The sequence below is a fragment of the Entelurus aequoreus genome, linkage group LG03 (assembly GCF_033978785.1).
Source record: "Entelurus aequoreus isolate RoL-2023_Sb linkage group LG03, RoL_Eaeq_v1.1, whole genome shotgun sequence".
NCBI lineage: Eukaryota > Metazoa > Chordata > Actinopteri > Syngnathiformes > Syngnathidae > Entelurus > Entelurus aequoreus.
Window position 1 is genome coordinate 17,154,471 of NC_084733.1, and position 20,537 is coordinate 17,175,007.

General features: G+C 40.4%; 1 protein-coding gene across 1 annotated transcript in view; it reads right to left on the reverse strand.

Annotated features, from left to right (window-relative positions):
- Positions 1 to 20,537, reverse strand: part of LOC133646226 (tyrosine-protein kinase fyna) — an 89,763-nt gene that overhangs the window by 19,042 nt on the left and 50,184 nt on the right. Inside the window, exons 3-8 of the mRNA XM_062041387.1 lie at positions 16,483 to 16,579; positions 10,670 to 10,768; positions 10,384 to 10,487; positions 10,129 to 10,278; positions 8,567 to 8,731; positions 4,655 to 4,834 (exon numbers count right to left, since the gene is read on the reverse strand). Of these exons, the coding sequence (XP_061897371.1) occupies positions 4,655 to 4,834; positions 8,567 to 8,731; positions 10,129 to 10,278; positions 10,384 to 10,487; positions 10,670 to 10,768; positions 16,483 to 16,579 (795 nt within the window). The remainder of the gene's footprint in view (positions 1 to 4,654; positions 4,835 to 8,566; positions 8,732 to 10,128; positions 10,279 to 10,383; positions 10,488 to 10,669; positions 10,769 to 16,482; positions 16,580 to 20,537) is intronic.

Genomic DNA, 20,537 nt, shown 5'->3' on the forward strand with positions numbered 1-20,537 from the left:
TTGATCCCCAGGCAATCCCAGGTCTAGTAGTTTTGGCACCAGTCTATCGGGGAGGATGGTATGAAATGCTGATCTAAAGTCCACGAAGAGCAGTCAAGTGTTTTCAGACAGAATGGGACGGTGGCCTCAGACAGGGACCGGTCGAAGATCTTGGTGGGAACCAATGCCAGTTGATTGAATTGACTTGTGTGTATGTCCGCTAACTTTTTGCAACTCAACGCTAAGAAAACGGAAATGCTGATTATCGGTCCTGCTAGACACCAACATCTATTCAATAATACCACCTTAACATTTGACAACCAAACAATTACACAAGGCGACTCGGTAAAGAATCTGGGTATTATCTTCGACCCAACTCTCTCGTTTGAGTCACACATTAAGAGTGTTACTAAAACGGCCTTCTTTCATCTCCGTAATATCGCTAAAATTCGTTCCATCTTGTCCACTAGCGACGCTGAGATCATTGTTCATGTGTTCGTTACGTCTCGTCTCGATTACTGTAACGTTTTATTTTCGGGTCTCCCTATGTCTAGCATTAAAAGATTACAGATGGTACAAAATGCGCCTGCAAGGCTTTTGACAAAAACAAGAAAGTTTGATCATATTACGCCTATACTGGCTCACCTGCACTGGCTTCCTGTGCACTTAAGATGCGACTTTAAGGTTTTACTACTTACGTATAAAATACTACACGGTCAAGCTCCTGCCTATCTCGCCGATTGTATTGTACCATATGTCCCGACAAGAAATCTGCGTTCAAAGAACTCTGGCTTATTAGTGATTCCCAGAGCCAAAAAAAAAAAGTCTGCGGGCTATAGAGCGTTTTCTATTCGGGCTCCAGTACTCTGGAATGCCCTCCCGGTAACAGTTAGAGATGCTACCTCAGTAGAAGCATTTAAGTCCCATCTTAAAACTCATTTGTATAATCTAGCCTCTAAATAGACCCCCCTTTTTTAGACCAGTTGATCTGCCGTTTCTTTTCTTCTCTCCTCTTCTCCCCTGTCCCTTGCGAGGGGGAGTTGCATAGGTCCGGTGGCCATGGATGAAGTGCTGGCTGTCCAGAGTCGGGACCCCGGGTGGACCACTAGCCTGTGCATCGGTTGGGGACATCTCTGCGCTGCTGACCCGTCTCCGCTCGGGATGGTTTCCTGCTGGCCCCGCTGTGGACTGGACTCTCGCTGATGTGTTGGATCCACTGTGGACTGGACTTTCACAATGTTATGTCAGACCCACTCGACATCCATTGCTTTCGGTCTCCCCTAGAGGGGGGGGGGTTACCCACATATGCGGTCCTCTCCAAGGTTTCTCATAGTCATTCATCGACGTCCCACTGGGGTGAGTTTTTCCTTGCCCGTATGTGGGCTCTGTACCGAGGATGTCGTTGTGGCTTGTACAGCCCTTTGAGACACTTGTGATTTAGGGCTATATAAATAAACATTGATTGATTGATTGATTGATGTTCGAAATAAACCAACACCGCAACCATAAATAATTCCGTGTTTTATTTGAATATCCTAGTATTGGAAAGTATTTGGCCACCCTTCCAAATGATCAGAATCAGGTGTCCTAATCACAGGTGTATCAAATTAAGCACTTAGGCATGGAGACTACAAACATTTGTTAAAGAATGAGCCGCTCTCAGGAGCTCAGTGATTTCCAGCGTGGAACTGTCAAAGGATGCCACCTGTGCAACAAATCCAGTCGTGAAATTTCCTCCTAAATATACCAAAGTCAACTGTCGGCTTTATTATAAGAAAATGGGGAACAACATCAACTCAGCCACGAAGTGGTAGGCCCACGTAAACTGACAGAGAGGGGTCAGCGGATGCTGAAGCGCATCCGTTGCTACAGAGCTCCAAACTTCATGTGACCTTCCAATTAGCCCACGTACAGTACGCAGAGAGCTTCATGGAATGGGTTTCCATGGCCGAGCAGCTGCAGCTGCAGCTAAGCCATACGTCACCAAGTCCAATGCAAAGCGTCGGATGCAGTGGTGTACAGCACGTCGCCACTGGACTCTAGAGCAGTGGAGACACGTTCTCTGGAGTGATGAATCACGCTTTTCCGTCTGGCAATCTGATGGATGTCTGGGTTTGGAGAGCGGTACATTTCGGACTGCATTGTGAAATTTGGTGGAGGAGGGATTATGGTGTGGGTATGTTTTTCAAGAGTTGGGCTTGGCCCTTTAGTTCCAGTGAAAGGAAATTTGAATGCTCCAGGATACCAAAACATTTTGGACAATTCCATGCTCCCAACCTTGTGGGAACAGTTTGGAGCGGGCCCCTTCCTCTTCCAACATGACTGTGCACCAGTACACAAAGCAAGGTCCATAAAGACATGGATGACAGAGTCTAGTGTGGATGAACTTGACTGGCCTGCACAGAGTCCTGACCTGAACCCAACAGAACACCTTTGGGATGAATTAGAACGGAGACTGAGAGCCAGGCCTTCTCGACCAACATCAGTGTGTGACCTCACCAATGCGCTTTTGGAAGAATGGTCGAAAATTCCTATGAAAACACACTCCGCAACCTTGTGGACAGCCTTCCCAGAAGAGTTGAAGCTGTAATCGCTGCAAAACGTGGACCCACATCATATTGAACCCTATGGGTTAGGAATGGGATGGCACTTCAAGTTCATATGTGAATCAAGACAGGTGGCCAAATACTTTTGGTAATATAGTGTAGCTTTAGGACCAGTTTAAAACACAATCTTACACAAGAAATAAAAGCCCCGCTCTCTCTCCATCAGTTTGGGAGTCCTCGGCCTAGAAAACGTTGAAGACCCCTGCTTTAGCCTGTAAAGCCACAAATTAATCCCGCATAACAAACACCTCCCCCCTCCCGTCCATATAACCCGCCAATACAAATCAAACACCCGCACAACACACTCAATCCCACAGCCCAAAGTACCGTTCACCTCCCCAAAGTTCATACAGCACATATATTTCCCCAAAGTCCCCAAAGTTACGTACGTGACATGCACATAGCGGCACGCACGTACGGGCAAGCGATCAAATGTTTGGAAGCCGCAGCTGCGTACGTACTCACGGAACCGCGTCTGCGTATCCAACTCAAAGTCCTCCTGGTAAGAGTCTCTGTTGTCCCAGTTCTCCACAGGCCAATGGTAAAGCTTGACTGTCATCTTTCGGGAATGTAAACAATGAAACACCGGCTACGTGTTTGTGTTGCTGCAGCCGGCCGCTAATACACCGCTTCCCACCTACAGCTTTCTTCTTTGCTGTCTCCATTGTTCATTGAACAAATTGCAAAAGATTCACCAACACAGATGTCCAGAATACTGTGGAATTTTGCGATGAAAACAGACGACTTAATAGCTGGCCACAATGCTGTCCCAAAATGTCCTCTACAATCCGTGACGTCACGCGCAGGCGTCATCATACCGAGACGTTTTCAGCAGGATATTTTGCGGGAAATTTAAAATTGCATTTTAGTAATCTAACCCGGCCGTATTGGCATGTGTTGCAATGTTAAGATTTCATCATTGATATACAGTACCGTTCAAAAGTTTGGGGTCACATTGAAATGTCCTTATTTTTGAAGGAAAAGCACTGTACTTTTCAATGAAGATAACTTTAAACTAGTCTTAACTTTAAAGAAATACACTCTGTACATTGCTCATGTGGTAAATGACTATTCTAGCTGCAAATATCTGGTTTTTGGTACAATATCTACATAGGTGTATAGAGGCCCATTTCCAGCAACTATCACTCCAGTGTTCAAATGGTACAATGTGTTTGCTCATTGGCTCAGAAGGCTAATTGATGATTAGAAAACCCTTGTGCAATCATGTTCACACATCTGAAAACAGTTTAGCTCGTTACAGAAGCTACAAAACTGACCTTCCTTTGAGCAGATTGAGTTTCTGGAGCATCACATTTGTGGGGTCAATTAAACGCTCAAAATGGCCAGAAAAAGAGAACTTTCATCTGAAACTCGACAGTCTATTCTTGTTCTTAGAAATGAAGGCTATTCCACAAAATTGTTTGGGTGACCCCAAACTTTTGAACGGTAGTGTATAAACTATCAGACTGCGTGTTCGGTAGTAGTGGGTTTCAGTAGGCCTTTAAGCTTCCTTTGTCGCAGACAAACAATGGTAATAGAAGAGAAAGGGAGTGTTTTTGCAGCTGGAACTACTCTTTACTTTTAAAATCTGAACCAATTGTATGCACACAGGAGACGACGTGGAAAAGCTGACCAAACACAGCCTTTGCGGTCTGCTATTCTATCAAGGCCTCCTTTTCGTCACTTCTTTTAGTTCTTCACTCCTTTTTGAGAGCACTGCTGAGCTGGATGAAGATATTAACCGCGGCTTGGGTTTTGACCCAAAACAACAGAAAGAAAAACAGTTCGAAGCCAACACGAGGTCAGTGCTGGGATTTCTGCCACAGAAGTTACACTCGGCCCAGTTATTTTATTTGCTGTGGTGACGGGGGAGCTTTGGAGGCACGCTTGCTGTCATGGCTGTCGTCAACTGCCTGAGCGCAGCAGCGCAGCCCCCCGGCCCCGCTGTACGCCAGGGGGAGGACACACACGGTGCCGTCACGTGCGCGTTCAGCCATGAATTATGTACTCGCTGCGGGGGTGTGATGCAACGAGCGTGTGCATGTAATATTGATAGCATCCCGCCTTACCTTTATTCATGTACTCGGTGACTATATAGATGGGCTCTTCAGACACCACGGCGTACAGCTGCACCAGCTTGTCGTGTCGCAGCTTCTTCATGATCTGAGCCTCCTCCAGGAAGGACTCGGGCGACATGGTGCCCGGCTTCAGGGTCTTCACAGCCACCTTGGTGGTTCCGTTCCACGTGCCTGCAAAAGCACAAAAAAAAAAAAAAAAAATCAAATTTCAAAGATCTTATTTACCGTACACGATGACTGCCCAATGATACATTTCGCTGTACATACGTCGCACATGGGACAATAAAGATCTTCTTCTATTATTCCTATTTTACGGAAATTAATTTACCACGATCATGCCCGGAACCAGTTAACAGCAATGAACACGGTATTACCGTACTCTACGGATGTCCGATATTATCGGCCGATAAATGCTTTAAAATTTAATATCGGAAATTATCGGTATCGGTTTCAAAAAGTAGAATTTATGACTTTTTAAAACACCGCCGTGTAAACGGACGTAGGGAGAAGTACAGAGCGCCAATAAACCTAAAACGCACTGCCTTTGCGTGCCGGCCCAGTCACATAATATCTACGGCTTTTCACACACACAAGTGAATGCAATGCATAGTTGGTCAACAGCCATACAGGTCACACTGAGGGTGACGGTATAAACAACTTTAACACTGTTACAAATATGCGCCACACTGTGAACCCACACCAAACAAGAATGACAAACACATTTCGGGACAACATCCGCACCGTAACACAACATAAACACAACAGAACAAATACCCAGAACCCCTTGCAGCACTAGCTCTTCCGGGACGCTACAATATACACATATATATGCTCCCCTCACCTCCCAGGAGGTGAACATGGGGATGGGTCAAATGCAGAGGACAAATTTCACCGCACTTAGTGTGTGTGTGACAATCGTTGGGACTTTAACTTTAACTTGACTTTAACTTTTTAGAGCACAGTAAATATATGCGGTTATCCCGATACCAATATTTTAATACAAGGAGCAAAATGTATTTCAATACTTTTCAAAATAAAGGGAACCACAAAAAAAATAATTAATTTTAACAAGAAATCTTACGATACGTTTAACATGTGTTTCCTATTGCACTCAAAGAACAATTTTAGAATGTTAAAATTAAAATTAAACATTAAAAAAAGGCATTAAACACATTGGCCTTTTCTCATTGGACTCAAAGAACAATTGACAATTTTATATATAGATAGATAGATAGTACTTTATTGATTCCTTCAGGAGAGTTCCCTCAGGAAAATTAAAACTATATTACTATTATATGCAATATAGTCTGCTATAATGTAGTACTAGGTTTAAATAAAATAGAATGGTTTATTGACATTTTTTTTCATTTATTTATTTCAGGCAATGACATAAAAAAGTACAAAGTTGACAACACATAATAATATAAATTAATATAGTGCAAAAGGTAATGTATAGTATGTAATGCATGATTGTCCAGTTTTGCCTGAAAGGGAGTGGGAAGAAGATAACTTATTTAATCCCACCCCCAGTTCTCCATTCAGTGATTATTCACATGAGTTTCACTCTTACTTTGTTCAAGGATTATAATACAGATGTTGTATCATAGTGGCATTACCACAGGTAACAATCATTATTACACTGTAACAATAATTTGTATCAACAATGTAGGAATAAGGAATATACCAACAATGGTAATAGACAAAATGCCAACAATGGTAATAGACAACGTAGCAATAATGGTAAGGAAACATTGAGCACATGTTAACACTTTGAGACAGAGTACAACAGCAGGTCAAATTAAAGACCCTCATCTCTATATTTGAATTGTTTTAAAGGCTTCATGATTATTGTTGTCGCTCTTGGTCTGTACTTTAAGAAAAATAAAATCATTAGTAAATACTAAAAACAATATTATGACTGAAACTACACAGATAAGACATGTAGCAGGTAAAACAGATTGTAGCAATTTCTTACAAAATTCAGTCATTTCACAATCATTAGTTTTCACTACGTGGGCGGTTTGGACTGCGCTAATAATTGGCAATAAGCTAAGCGGTTGTGTGCGCCTCTACGGCACTGTATGTGCACCCCAGGGGACCTAGGTAACTACATTACTTCTGAATAATATACTTTAAAGGCCTACTGAAACCCACTACTACCGACCACGCAGTCTGATAGTTTATATATCAATGATGAAATCTTAATATTGCAACACATGCCAATACGGCCGGGTTAACTTATAAAGTGCAATTTTAAATTTCCCGCCACACTTCCGTTTGAAAACGTCTATGTTTGTACGTCAATGGTTGACACGGAAGTATTCGGACACATTGAATCCAATACAAAACGCTCTGTTTTCATCCCAAAATTCCACAGTATTCTGGACATCTGTGTTGGTGAATCTTTTGCAATTTGTTTAATGAACAATGAAGACTGCAAAGAAGAAAGTTGTAGGTGGGATCGGTGTATTAGCAGCGGACTACAGCAACACAACCAGGAGGACTTTGAGGTGGATAGCAGACGCGCTACCGTGAGTACAGCTTTGGCTTCCAAACATTTGATCGCTTGCCCGTACGTGCGTGTCGCTATGTGCATGTCGCTATGTGTATGTCACGTACGTAACTTTGGGGAAATATATGTTTCTTGCTGACTCTGATGGCGGCCGGGGTGCCGTCGAAAGCTACAACGCCCGCCGCCGCCGCCGTCCCGTAGCTAAGTTAGCTTCAAGGGCGTCGTTAGCAACAGCATTGTTAAGCTTCGCCAAGCTGGAAATTATTAACCGTGTATTTACATGTCCATGGTTTAATAGTATTGTTGATCTTCTGTCTATCCTTCCAGTCAGGGGTTTATTTATTTTGTTTCTATCTGCATTTGAGCCCGATGCTATCACGTTAGCTCAGTAGCTAAAGAGCTTCGTCGATGTATTGTCGTGGAGATAAAAGTCACTGTGAATGTCCATTTCGCGTTCTCGACCCTCATTTTCAAGAGGATATAGTATCCGAGGTGGTTTAAAATACAAATCCGTGATCCACATTAGAAAAAGGAGAAAGTGTGGAATCCAATGAACCCTTGTACCTAAGTTACGGTCAGAGCGAAAAAAGATACGTCCTGCACTGCACTGTAGTCCTTCACTCTCACTTTCCTCATCCACGAATCTTTCATCCTCGCTCAAATTAATGGGGTAATCGTCGCTTTCTCGGTTCGAATCTCTCTCGCTGCATTGTAAACAATGGGAAAATGTGAGGAGTCCTTCCTCCTGTGACGTCACGCTACTTCCGGTATAGGCAAGGCTTTTTTTTTTATCAGCGACCAAAAGTTGCGAACTTTATCGTCGTTGTTCTCTACTAATAAATCCTTCCAGCAAAAATATGGCAACATTGCGAAATGATCAAGTATGACACATAGAATGGATCTGCTATCCCCGTTTAAATAAAAAAATTGTATTTCAGTAGGCCTTTAATGCATGTTTTAAAGCAGTGCGCCGCTTCCCATGATCGATATTTTTGAAGCCCAAATACCTCCATATTGGGCTTCACGCACCCTCTTTATTACCAGCAGAATTGCCTTTATTTGCCATTTTTCCTCTTCACGCTATTTCTGCTTGTGCGCTCACTGACACACACAACATCATGCGCCTCGACTCTGTACGTCACCGCTGCACGAAAGCATGCGTATGAAAAAAAAAAAAGACCAGTATTTTTCAAAGGCTTTTAATTCATTAGTACCGCAATAATTTATTGGTGCCGCCATACAACCCTAACTGCTATACAAGCTGACTACTGTAAAATGTCTATCCCTCTAATGCACTGGGAAGAAACACTGTGATAAAAAACGGTTGCTTAAATGTGAGGGGTGTACAGACTTCTGCGAGATACTGTATTTGTTTTCCCAAAATCACTTACCCATCCAAACTTCTCCGAACTGCCCGTTGCCGAGACGTTTAATGAGCTGAAGCGACTCCCGCGGGATCTCCCACACGTCTTTAGTTTTGACGGACAGGTCCGTGAGACGGGGCATGCCTTTGTGGCAAGGCACGATCAGGCGGCAGCACAGACCCGCCGCCCTGGCTATCGGACAGACAATGAAAATGTATGATTACAGGGTTTTATTTTGAACATGGCAGATGTTGTATTCTTTGTAATTACAGTGGAACCTCGATTTACGAACTTAATTGTTTTTTGAAAAGTTTGTATAGTGTAGCAAATTTCTCCATAAGAAACAAAGTAAATATGAATAATGGGTTGCAATCTCGACAAAAGTCCATATTTTAGTTTTCATATTTTGAACACAATACAGCAGTGGTCCCCAACCACCGGGCCGCGGCCCCGATTGGTAACGGGCCGCGCAAGAAATTTAAAAAATAAAAAAAATTATTATTATTATTTTTTTTTTTTAATTAAATCAACATAAAAAACACAATATATACGTTATATATCAATATAGATCAATACAGTACGTAAGCACACATGATTGTATTTCTTTATGAAAAAAATAAATAAAATAAAATAAAAATTACCCCCCCGGTTTGTGGGACAACTGCAATACAGTATAAAGTGCTATACCGTCCTGTCATTTTAGTGTGCAATGTGAATGGAATTTCATGTGTAACTTTGCTGCCTCTTGGCAAGGACTTCCTTGAAAAAGAGGTTTTTAACCTCAATGGGATTTTTTTCCTAGTTAAATAAAGGCTAAAACATTTTTAAAAAGTATATCAAACAAACATAACAAGAAGGTGATTAATAAACTGTCTCTTTATTAACAACAACGACAAGCTAAACTGTCCTGTATGCGCACACACAGAGAAGTCCCTTAAGTGCCCTCACAAACCATCAGAAATCACAGACACCCTTAACTTTAAAATTTAAAAATTTAAACTTACTCACAGTACATTAACATTGGCAACGGAGCAGCTCACAAGAGGAGAGAAAGAGAGGAAGGAGCAGACAGAGGGTGAGAACGGAGGGGGTCCTGTGTGTGTGTGTGTATGTGCTCTTGGAAGAGACGCCGCTGAACGAGAGGTAGTGTCTTCTCCTCCACTGTTAAATGTTTTTCCAGAAAATTCAGTTCTCATCACATAAAAACTTGCTCAATCTCTTAAAGACGAGCAAGCACAAAATGGCTGCAAGCGAGACACAAAATAAAAGAATAAAGTGCCTCGCACACAGAGGCAGATTTGGCACGATCTAAGTTTGTGAACCAGAAAGTTTGCGAAAAGAGGTGTTTGTAAATCGAGGTTCCATTGCACCTTCTGTTTAAAAATGATGTGAAGTTTGAGGCGAAATTTAGTTTGTCTTTGTTAAGATTTTGCCAAACTTTTCTGTGAATAATGCATTAAACTTAATGACAGATACAGTATATACAAAAGGGTTATAACTTTGCGCTGATCCATATTTGGACTGCTCAACCTTGATGGAGCTCTGCGGTCGACTAGCTCAAGGGAGTGTTTGTCTTTTAGGAAGCTCACCAGAGTAGTGCTGCACCAACTGCTGCAGCGTCTCAAACTGGGCTCGGGTGGTGATGTAGTAACCGCCGCTGTCCAGTTTTCGGATCTTGTAGTGTTTGACGTGATCTCCCTTGATGTCATCCCAGTCCTGGATGGAAAGGGAGTAGGCCCCTGGAAGAGAGAACGACACATATATATATATATATATATTCAGTAATACCTTTAAATGCAATACACAAGTAAAGTGGGTGTTGTTATTGTTTGCAAACCACTCACCTTTGGTCGTTTCACTCTCCCGGATGAGGAACGTGCCTCTGGCGTTGCCGTTGGAAAGCAATTGTCTCTCTGCATCCTTGCGGCCTAATTTACCAAAATACCAGCTGCGGGGCAAAAAATTAAAAGTGTCACTTTATTTTTACATGTATCCTTTGTTGTAATCTCTGCACATGCTTAAGGAAGCTAAAAGAAAAAGGCAGTAGTGAGGCGAACCCGGATAAATGTATGGCAGTCTTATGCATATAAATAAATATAGATATATACATCAAAAGAAAGTTGCACTCACTCCTCAGCTTGGATGGAGTCCACCGGAGCGACATAATTACTGGGAATGTAACCAGTTCCACCTGTGGTGAGAGAGCGGGCCTCCCACCAGTCTCCCTCTCTGTAGAGAGCACAAACAGACAGGAAGTAGTGAGGGGACCAATACAAACTTTGTAGGCATTCCTTAAAATGGAACCACAAAATGTTACTAAATCGTAGCGGAGGTAGGGAGAAAAACTGTATTTTTAGTGCTCTTTCTTTCTTGTGATGGCAAAGAGGGCAAGTGTGTTGATTACCATACACTGTAAAAAAAAAAATCCTATTTTTATGGTTAATTTACTCTAAATCTGTAATTTTTCTATTTTTTAAAATAGTTTATAAAACTGTAGAATTGAAGACATTATCTGTAAATAAACAATCCGCCTGTTATTTTAAGTAATATGCCAGTAATGAAAAACTATGTATATTTCTATTTTTTTTACAGAAAAATACCAAATTAATTATACATAGCATTTTCTGTTTTCTTAAATTACTTTCAAATTCATGTAAAATTACGATATTTTTCCGCAAAACGTTTCATGAAAATTTCTGTAAATATAACGTTTTTGATCATTATTTGGTTTACAATGTTTTACTTTAATTTTATGGTTTTCGTTTGGCAGCCGTAGCTGCCAGTAGATGACCGTTTTTTTACAGCATTTTTTTTTTACAGTGTAGAACCAAAAATGTAAAATGTTATGACGTAGGAAAGGGTCTGGCTGCTCAGTACATGAGAAAAAGAGTTAATAAGGAGAAAAGTACTTAAAGCGTGCAGACCTTTGACAGGCTCTCCCTCGCAATAGTAAAAAAGTCCTGGTGATTCGGACTAGAACTTTTTGTGCTATATAAACTGTAACAGAATGAAAGTGAACCTTCTTGGAAGTCATCCAGTGTCTTTCTCTCTGTGGGTGGAGGCGGGGATGCTAGCATGCACACACACACAAGTTGAGGCTGGTAACTTAAAGGCCTACTGAAACCCACCACTACCGACCACGCAGTCTGATAGTTTATATATCAATGATGAAATCTTAACATTGCAACACATGCCAATACGGCCGGGTTAACTTATAAAGTGCAATTTTAAATTTCCCGCTAAATTTTCCCTGCTAAACGTCTCTGTAGACTGTATTGATCTATATTGATATATAATGTAGGAAGCAGAAATATTAATAACAGAAAGAAACAACCCTTTTGTGTGAATGAGTGTAAATGAGTGTAAATGGGGGAGGGAGGTTTTTTGGGTTGGTGCACTAATTGTAAGTGTATCTTGTGTTTTTTATGTTGATTTAATAAAAAATAAAAAATAAAAATAAAATAAAATTATTATTATTTTATTTTTTTAATTTCTTGTGCGGCCCGGTACCAATCGATCCGCGGCCCGGTGGTTGGGGACCACTGATCTAAGTCACAGCAGCTCAGACGAAACACCAAGCAGTGTGGGAGCGTTTCCACACAGTGTTTCCAGAGCGGCCAGCCTAAAATGTGGGTGTCAGGGACAGACGCGGAAGGAGATTTTTACAACAAAGTTCTAAAGCTTAGTGATATATCAGATATATCAGATTGTAGGTGGGGTTTTTTTACCCTTTGCGTTCATATTTCCCTGTTTGTTGCATTTTTGTTGTGTTAAAATATGTCGATGGGGGTGCATTTTTGTTGCGTTAAAATATGTCGATGGGGGTGTGACGTTCATATGTTGTCAATATTCCGTGTTTTATCCTTCATAGTTAATATTGTAAATCCCACATTCTTTATTTTCATGTACATTCTGGGTGTCTCATTCAGTAAAAAAAATTTAAATTCCATTCCGTTTTTTAAGGTGGTCTGTCATAACGTTTTTAAAAATCAGATATACCGGCCCCCAGATACATTTTTTTCTCTAAATTTGGAGTCAAAATAATTGCCCAGGCCTGATATAGAAGATCGTATTGCAGTTAACGACAAACATGTTACCTGAGGGTCAATAGTTTTACTTTATTTCAATTGTATTTAGGGCTGTCAAATGATTTAAAAAACGAAATCAAATCAGATTAAACATTTTGGAATTTGGAGTAATCATGATAAATCCCGGGTAATTACTCACCTGCACAATTGCAATTTTTTTGTCAGAATGTCATCCAGGAACGTTTTTAAACGTTTTCCTTGAATGCATGTCATTTAATTGCACAAAACGTGGTAACAGTTTTATCTAAAGTTCTTTCAGGCTGCATTTTGGAGTGAAATTTGATCTGATCACTGACCATATAGCAATTAAGGTAAAAGAGCTTGTATGGTTAAAATAAATTGCACTAAGGTTGTTCATGATTAATGCGATAATGTTTTGCGATTAATCACATGAGTTAACTCGTTAATTTTGACAGCCTTAGTTTTGATTGATTGATTGAGACTTTTATTAGTAGGTTGCACAGTGAAGTACATATTCCGTACAATTGACCACTAAATGGTAACACCCGAATAAGTTTTTCAACTTGTTTAAGTCGGGGTCCACTTAAATTGATTCATGATACAGATATATACTATCAGATATATACTATCATCATAATACAGTCATCACACAAGATAATCACATTGAATTATTTACATTATTTACAATCAGGGGTGTGGAGTAGGATATGGACAGCAAGTAGTGGACATAGAGAGAGAGAGAGAGAGAGAGAGAGAGAGAGAGAGAGAGAGAGAGAGAGAGAGAGAGAGAGAGAGAGAGAGAGAGAGAGAGAGAGAGAGAGAGAGAGAGAGAGAGAGAGAGAGAGAGAGAGAGAGAGAGAGAGAGAGAGAGAGAGAGAGAAAGATAGATAGATCAGAAGGCATAAGAAAAAGTATCTGCATTTGATTGTTTACATTTGATTATTAGCAATCCGGGGAGGGTGTTAGTTTAGGGTTGTAGCTGCCTGGAGGTGAACTTTTATTGCGGTTTTGAAGGAGAATAGAGATGCCCTTTCTTTTATACCTGTTGGGAGCACATTCCACATTGATGTGGCATAGAAAGAGAATGAGTTAAGACCTTTGTTAGTTCGGAAACTGGGTTTAACGTGGTTAGTGGAGCTCCCCCTGGTGTTGTGGTTATGGCGGTCATTTACGTTATGGAAGTAGTTTGACATGTACTTCGGTATCAGGGAGGTGTAGTGGATTTTATAGACTAGGCTCAGTGCAAGTTGTTTAACTCTGTCCTCCACCTTGAGCCAGCCCACTTTGGAGAAGTGGGTAGGAGTGAGGTGGGATCTGGGGTGGAGGTCTAGAAGTAACCTGACTAGCTTGTTCTGGGATGTTCGGAGTTTAGATTTGAGGGTTTTGGAGGTGCTAGGGTACCAGGAGGTGCATGCGTAATCGAAAAAGGGTTGAACGAGAGTTCCCGCCAGAATCCTCATTGTGCTTTTGTTGACCAGAGAGGAGATTCTGTAGAGAAATCTTGCTCGTTGGTTAACCTTTTTGATTACCTTGGTTGCCAGTTCTATTGTATAGTGTCGTTACTGTCGTTCATCTCTTAACAAAGGGGTGCCCCTACGTCGATCGCGAGCTACAGGTCGATCGCGGAGGGTGTGTCAGTCGATCGCCAGCCAGGCATTAAAAAAATAGATCTAAAATTAGCGCTCATCAATCTTCACCAAGACGTATCTTTCGTCACTTGATTGCTGGCTGCTGTGAGACCATCATTAAGAAAAAATGACCAACAGGAAGGTGAGAAACACTTTTTATTTCAACAGACTGACGCCGTACTTGTCGTCAAAACTCTAAAGACCGACCGCACAGTTCCTGTCTTCACAATAAAAGCCCTGCTTCATCCTGCCTGTGCTAACAAAATAAGAGTCTCAGAAAGCTGGCGTGCACTAGCTAGCAAGCTACGGAGTTTGCCGCCAATGTATTTCTTATAAAGTGTTTAAAAACGAGTATGGAAGCTGGACAAATAAGATGCCAAAAAAACAACCACTTTCTTGTGGTATTGGACAGAAAGGAGGACTTTTTTTCTCCTCCATTTGAAAATGCGGACGTTATCAGCATTACTGTCTAATTCCAATCAATGCAAGTCATCAGAATCAGGTAATACACCAACTTATATTCTTGTCTTCATGAAAGAAAGGAATGTATATATGTTAAACATGCTTGTATTATCATTGAACACCTTTAAATTGTTAACAAAAACGTCTCTTTCATAAACAAATAAACATAAATTATATATATGAATGAGGTAGGGCTGCAACTAACGATTAATTTGATAATCGATTAATCTGTCGATTATTACTTCGATTAATAATCGGATAAAAGAGACAAACTACATTTCTATCCTTTCCAGTATTTTATTGAAAAAAAAAACCCAGCATACTTATTTTGATTATTGTTTCTCAGCTGTTTGTACATGTTGCAGTTTATAAATAAAGGTTTATTAAAAAAATAAATAAATAAAAAATAAAAATTAAAAAATTGCCTCTGCGCATGCGCATAGCATAGATCCAACGAATCGATGACTAAATTAATCGCCAACTATTTTTATAATCGATTTAATCGATTAGTTGTTGCAGCCCTAGAATGAGGTAGATACCTTTGACTTGGTTAATTGAAAAGTAGCTCGTCTGCAGAAAAAGTGTGGGCACCCCGGTCTTAACACTTGCAAGGCAATTAAAATGTTACTTAAAGAACGGTTGAGTACAGTTCATAAAGACTTTATGATAGCGACAGTTTGAGTCCGGATGGAACCAACTCTTTGCTTGATCAAAAAAACCTGTTTCATTTTAAAACGGCAACAACTTGGATGCTGTTGGATTAGCACATGTGTCGGCCTATGATGCTTTATGAACTCTGCCAAGCAACAAATGGCCGTGCAAACGTGTGCTAGATAGTTCAAATTGGATCATTTTGTGTTGTCCTCTGGGAAATATGTAACAGTGTTTAAAGAGAAAAAACATGGAGGGATGTCATAAAGGGCTCCATAAAGACGCGGAGTGTGGGCACTTTGATACATCCCAACTAATCCAGTGTACACTACCGTTCAAAAGTTTGGGGTCATATTGAAATGTCCTTATTTTAGAAGGAAAAGCACTGTACTTTTCAATGAAGATAACTTTAAACTAGTCTTAACTTTAAAGAAATACACTCTATACATTGCTAATGTGGTAAATGACTATTCTAGCTGCAAATGTCTGGTTTTTGGTGCAATATCTACATAGGTGTATAGAGGCCCATTTCCAGCAACTATCACTCCAGTGTTCTAATGGTACAACGTGTTTGCTCATTGGCTCAGAAGGCTAATTGATGATGAGAAAACCCTTGTGCAAACATGTTCACACATCTGAAAACAGTTTAGCTCGTTACAGAAGCTACAAAACTGACCTTCCTTTGAGCAGATTCAGTTTCTGGAGCATCACATTTGTGGGGTCAATTAAACGCTCAAAATGGCCAGAATTAGAGAACTTTCATCTGAAACTCGACAGTCTATTCTTGTTCTTAGAAATGAAGGGTATTCCACAAAATGGTTTGGGTGACCCCAAACTTTTGAACGGTAGTGTAGGTCAACATATGCTAAGCTATCTGAACAAAACAGCTGTATGATTTGTAATGACAAAGAAAATTAGTGTAACACCTAATAATTAATAAGGAATTCATTGTATTATAACAATATGCCTAAGGCCATTCAAAGCAAGCTGAGGGTCTAAAACAGCCTCTGGGCCACACGTCTGGGGGTTGGTTGGTGTCGTATCAAGGTTTTTCTATATAAAAAGGCCACATGTGAACCATTAACTTCCAGATTGATGGCACTAATCAAGGCTCCACCCTTCAGTGCTGTCACGCACATGTTTTCAAACTTACGTGCTGTTGAGGATCTGGAACCTCTCCCCTTTCCTGAAGCTGAGGTCATCGTCGGTCCGAGCTTCGTAGTCATACAGAGCCACAAACAGAGTCACTCCTGAAAGTAAGAATAAGTCACATGCTTAGTGATGAACACATTGTTTGTGGTTATACTGATGAACACATTTTTTGTGGTTATACCAAGGGATTGTTATTTTTTGATATGGCCAGTGAATGACCTCGCAGGGCGTTGCTTTTGAGGAAGAGGGGTGTGAGGCCTGGGTTCAGTCCGCTGCCACCTCCACGTGCTTCGTGATAAGTCTGGCCTTAGCGTGCTTTTGGTTGTGGTTTCATTACCGGGTCAGTCCATATGTCAAACACATGCAGCGCTTACTATAAAATGTCAATGCCCCTCCTACGCTCCCGCTCCCTCTTTTTATCTCTTTTACTGTCTTGTTTCACTAACCACACTCTGCCTCTGATCTTTACTAATAACGTTCCCTTTTATCCCTCACACTATGTACGTGTTATGTTGTTTTTGTACAGTGTTAATCTGCTCTGCTGTGATTCACTTGGAGGGTGACCAACGCGTTGATCTAAAATGTTTAAGTCATGTATTAGTTGGTAGAGTGGCTGTGCCAGCAATCGGAGTGTTGCTGGTTACTGGGGTTCAATTCCCACCTTCTATCTTCCTAGTCACGTCCGTTGTGTCCTTGGGCAAGACACTTCACCCTTTGCCTCTGATGGCTGCTGGTTAGCGCCTTGCATGGCAGCTCCCGCCATCAGTGTGTGAATGTGTGTGTGAATGGGTAAATGTGGAAATACTGTCAAAGCGCTTTGAGTACCTTGAAGGTAGAAAAGCGCTATACAAGTATAACCCATTTATCATTATAATTATTTTATGGGAGCACTTTCCCCTCATCTGGTTGTTATCACCAACATTTATAATACAAGCAGTGTCACTCACACAAGCGTCATTGTTCCTCATCAATTGAGGCAATGAACACAGCAACTACGGTGACTTTTTCTTACAAACTAGTAATTGACTATTCATGTGAAAAAACTTTCTTTGCATGCAAAAATGTGTCTTGTAATCCTTATTTGTTGGTTTTGGAGTTATTTCCTTAGTGCAGGGGTCGGCAACCCAAAATGTTGAAAGAGCCACATTGGACCAAAAATACAAAAACAAATCTGTCTGGAGCCGCAACAAATTAGAAGCCATAATACAAACAGACAGTGTGTCATGAGATATACATTGAATTAAGATGACTTAAAGGAAACTAAATGAGCTCAAATATAGCTACAAATGAGGCATACTGATGCAATATGTACATACAGCTAGCCTAAATAGCATGTTAGCATCGATTAGCTTGCAGTCATGCAGTGACCAAATATGTCTGATTATCACTCCACACAAGTCAATAACATCAACAAAACTCACCTTTGTGTATTCACGCACAACGTTAAAAGTTTGGCGGACAAAATGAGACAGAAAAAGAAGTGGCATAAAACACGTCCTAGAAAGTCGGAGAAAGTTATACATTGTAAACAAACTAAGGTGAGTTCAAGGACCGCCAAAATTAGTAGGACAAAACGGCGCTCGCCAAATACTCGAATCAGTGAAGCATGTTTAATACAAACAGTGTGCTTTATAACAATTAGGGAGGTTTGTGTCATGTTTGTCCTCCTACAGTAACCATATTAAAACAAAAAATATATATTTTTTCCCCTCATCTTTTTCCATTTTTCATACATTTTTGAAAAAGCTTCAGAGAGCCACTAGGGCGGCGCTAAAGAGCCGCATGCGGCTCTAGAGCCGCGGGTTGCCGACCCCTGCCTTAGTGTTAGTGTGTCTGCTTTCCTGTCATTTCTCTGGTATATGTGGCGGTCTTTTTTTTTACTTAATTTTTTTAAGCATTTAAACTGAAATGTTCAACAACAGAACACTTGATAACACAGACGTTTATCCAGGCCAGGGGTCGGCAACCCAGAATATTGGACCAAAAATAAAAAAATATAATCTGTCTGGAGCCGCAAAAAATTTAAAGCCTTATATAAGTGTTATAATGAAAACAACGCATCAAATCAAATCAAATCAAATCAACTTTATTTATAAAGCACATTTAAAAAAATTACCACAGGGATAGCCAAAGTGCTGTACAATGGGCAGGTTAAAAGATAATACGAGTACCGAGCAAACACAACACAAACAGAACACGATAAAAAATAAATAAATAAAATAAAATAAATAAAACATAACAACATGTTCACAGCAGGTGTATTATGGGACGCCATTGCAGGATGGATATCACTCAGTGTTAAAAGCCATGGAATAAAAGTATGTTTTTAAGAGAGATTTAAAAACAGGAAGAGAGGAGGCTTGGGAGCAGCAGCGGCGAAAGCTCTGTCACCTCTAAGCTTCAGCCTTGTGTCAGGGACTGTTAGTAGCAGCTGATCGGCTGATCTTAGGGATCGGGTGGGGCAGTAAGGCTGAAGGAGGTCGGACAGATATGTTGGCGCGAGGTTGTTTAGACATTTAAAAACAAATAAAAGGAGTTTAAAGTTGATTCGGTAACGCAAAGGGAGCCAGTGAAGGGACGCTAATATAGTGGTGATGTGCTCACGTCTGCGGGTCTGTGTTAGCAGACGAGCAGCAGAGTTCTGCACGAGCTGCAGGCGGGCGAGGGAGGCCTGGCTAATGCCTACATACAGGGCATTGCAGTAGTCAAGACGAGTCGAGATAAAGGCATGATGTTAGTCTATATTAGCTATTTTAGCCTACTATCAAAATGACTTCAAAAGTCTTATATAAGTGTTCAAATGAAGGCAACACATGATGTAAGTGTCTCTATTAGCTATAGTAGCCTACTATTAAAGGCCGACGCACATCTTCGTTGACAGAAATGTTGTATTTTAATTTTCATTCTACACATTTTTGCAACATTGGAAATCATTAGTAAAATGGAGTCTTCTCACAGGATGAGATCAATTCTGGAAATTACTGGCTCAGAATGGCCAAAAGTTATAGATGTGTGTGTCCAGGTTAAAGCAAACGGCAGGCTGTCTTCTTCTAATGGATTTTAAACAATCTTTGCAGGCTGGGTATAATTTGCTGTGGTCTGGAACAACATGGCACACAAACAACTAAGAGAAATGCAGCCAATATTACATACAGATATTGTGTCAAGAGGCATGCAAATATAAATTAAATACGGAGAGGACATAAGTAAAGGAAATTAAAAGAGCTCACACATACTTACAAACGAGGCATAATGATGCAATATGTACATACAGCTAGCCTAAATAGCATGTCAGCATCGATTAGCTTGCAGTCATGAATTGACCAAATATGCCTGATTAGCACTCCAGCAAATCAATCAAATCAACAAAGCTCACCTTTGTGCATTCACGCACAGCATAAAACGTTTGGTGGACAAAATGAGACAGAGAGGGAGTGGAATAAAACACGTCACTCTGCGGCAGCATCGGAGAAAGTTGTACATGTAAACAAACTGCGATGAGTTCAAAGATTGCTAAAATTAGTAGGACAAAACGGTGCTTGCCAAATACTCTCATCAGTGAAGCATGTTTAATATAAACAGTGGGATTTCTAACTATTTGGAAGGTTTGTGTCATGTTTGTTCTCCTACAGAAAATATATTAAAACAAAAAAAAAAAATTTTTTTCTTCATCTTTTTACATTTTCACACATCTCTGAAAGAGGTCCAAGGAGCCACTAGGGCGGCTCTAGTGTTACAACAGCGTGGCTTCGTAGTAAAAGAGTGCGGGTACTAGACTGGCCTGCCTGCAGTCCAGACCTGTCTCCCATTGAAAATGTGTGGTGCATTATGAAGCCTAAATATCCTGCACTACCATGAGCTAATGCAACGAAATTTCGTTCTTATCTGTACTGTAAAGTTCAAATTTGAATGACAATAAAAAGTCTAAGTCTAAATATATATATATATATATATATATATATATATATATATATATATATATATATATATATATATATATATATATATATATATATATATATATATATATATATATATATATATATATATATATAA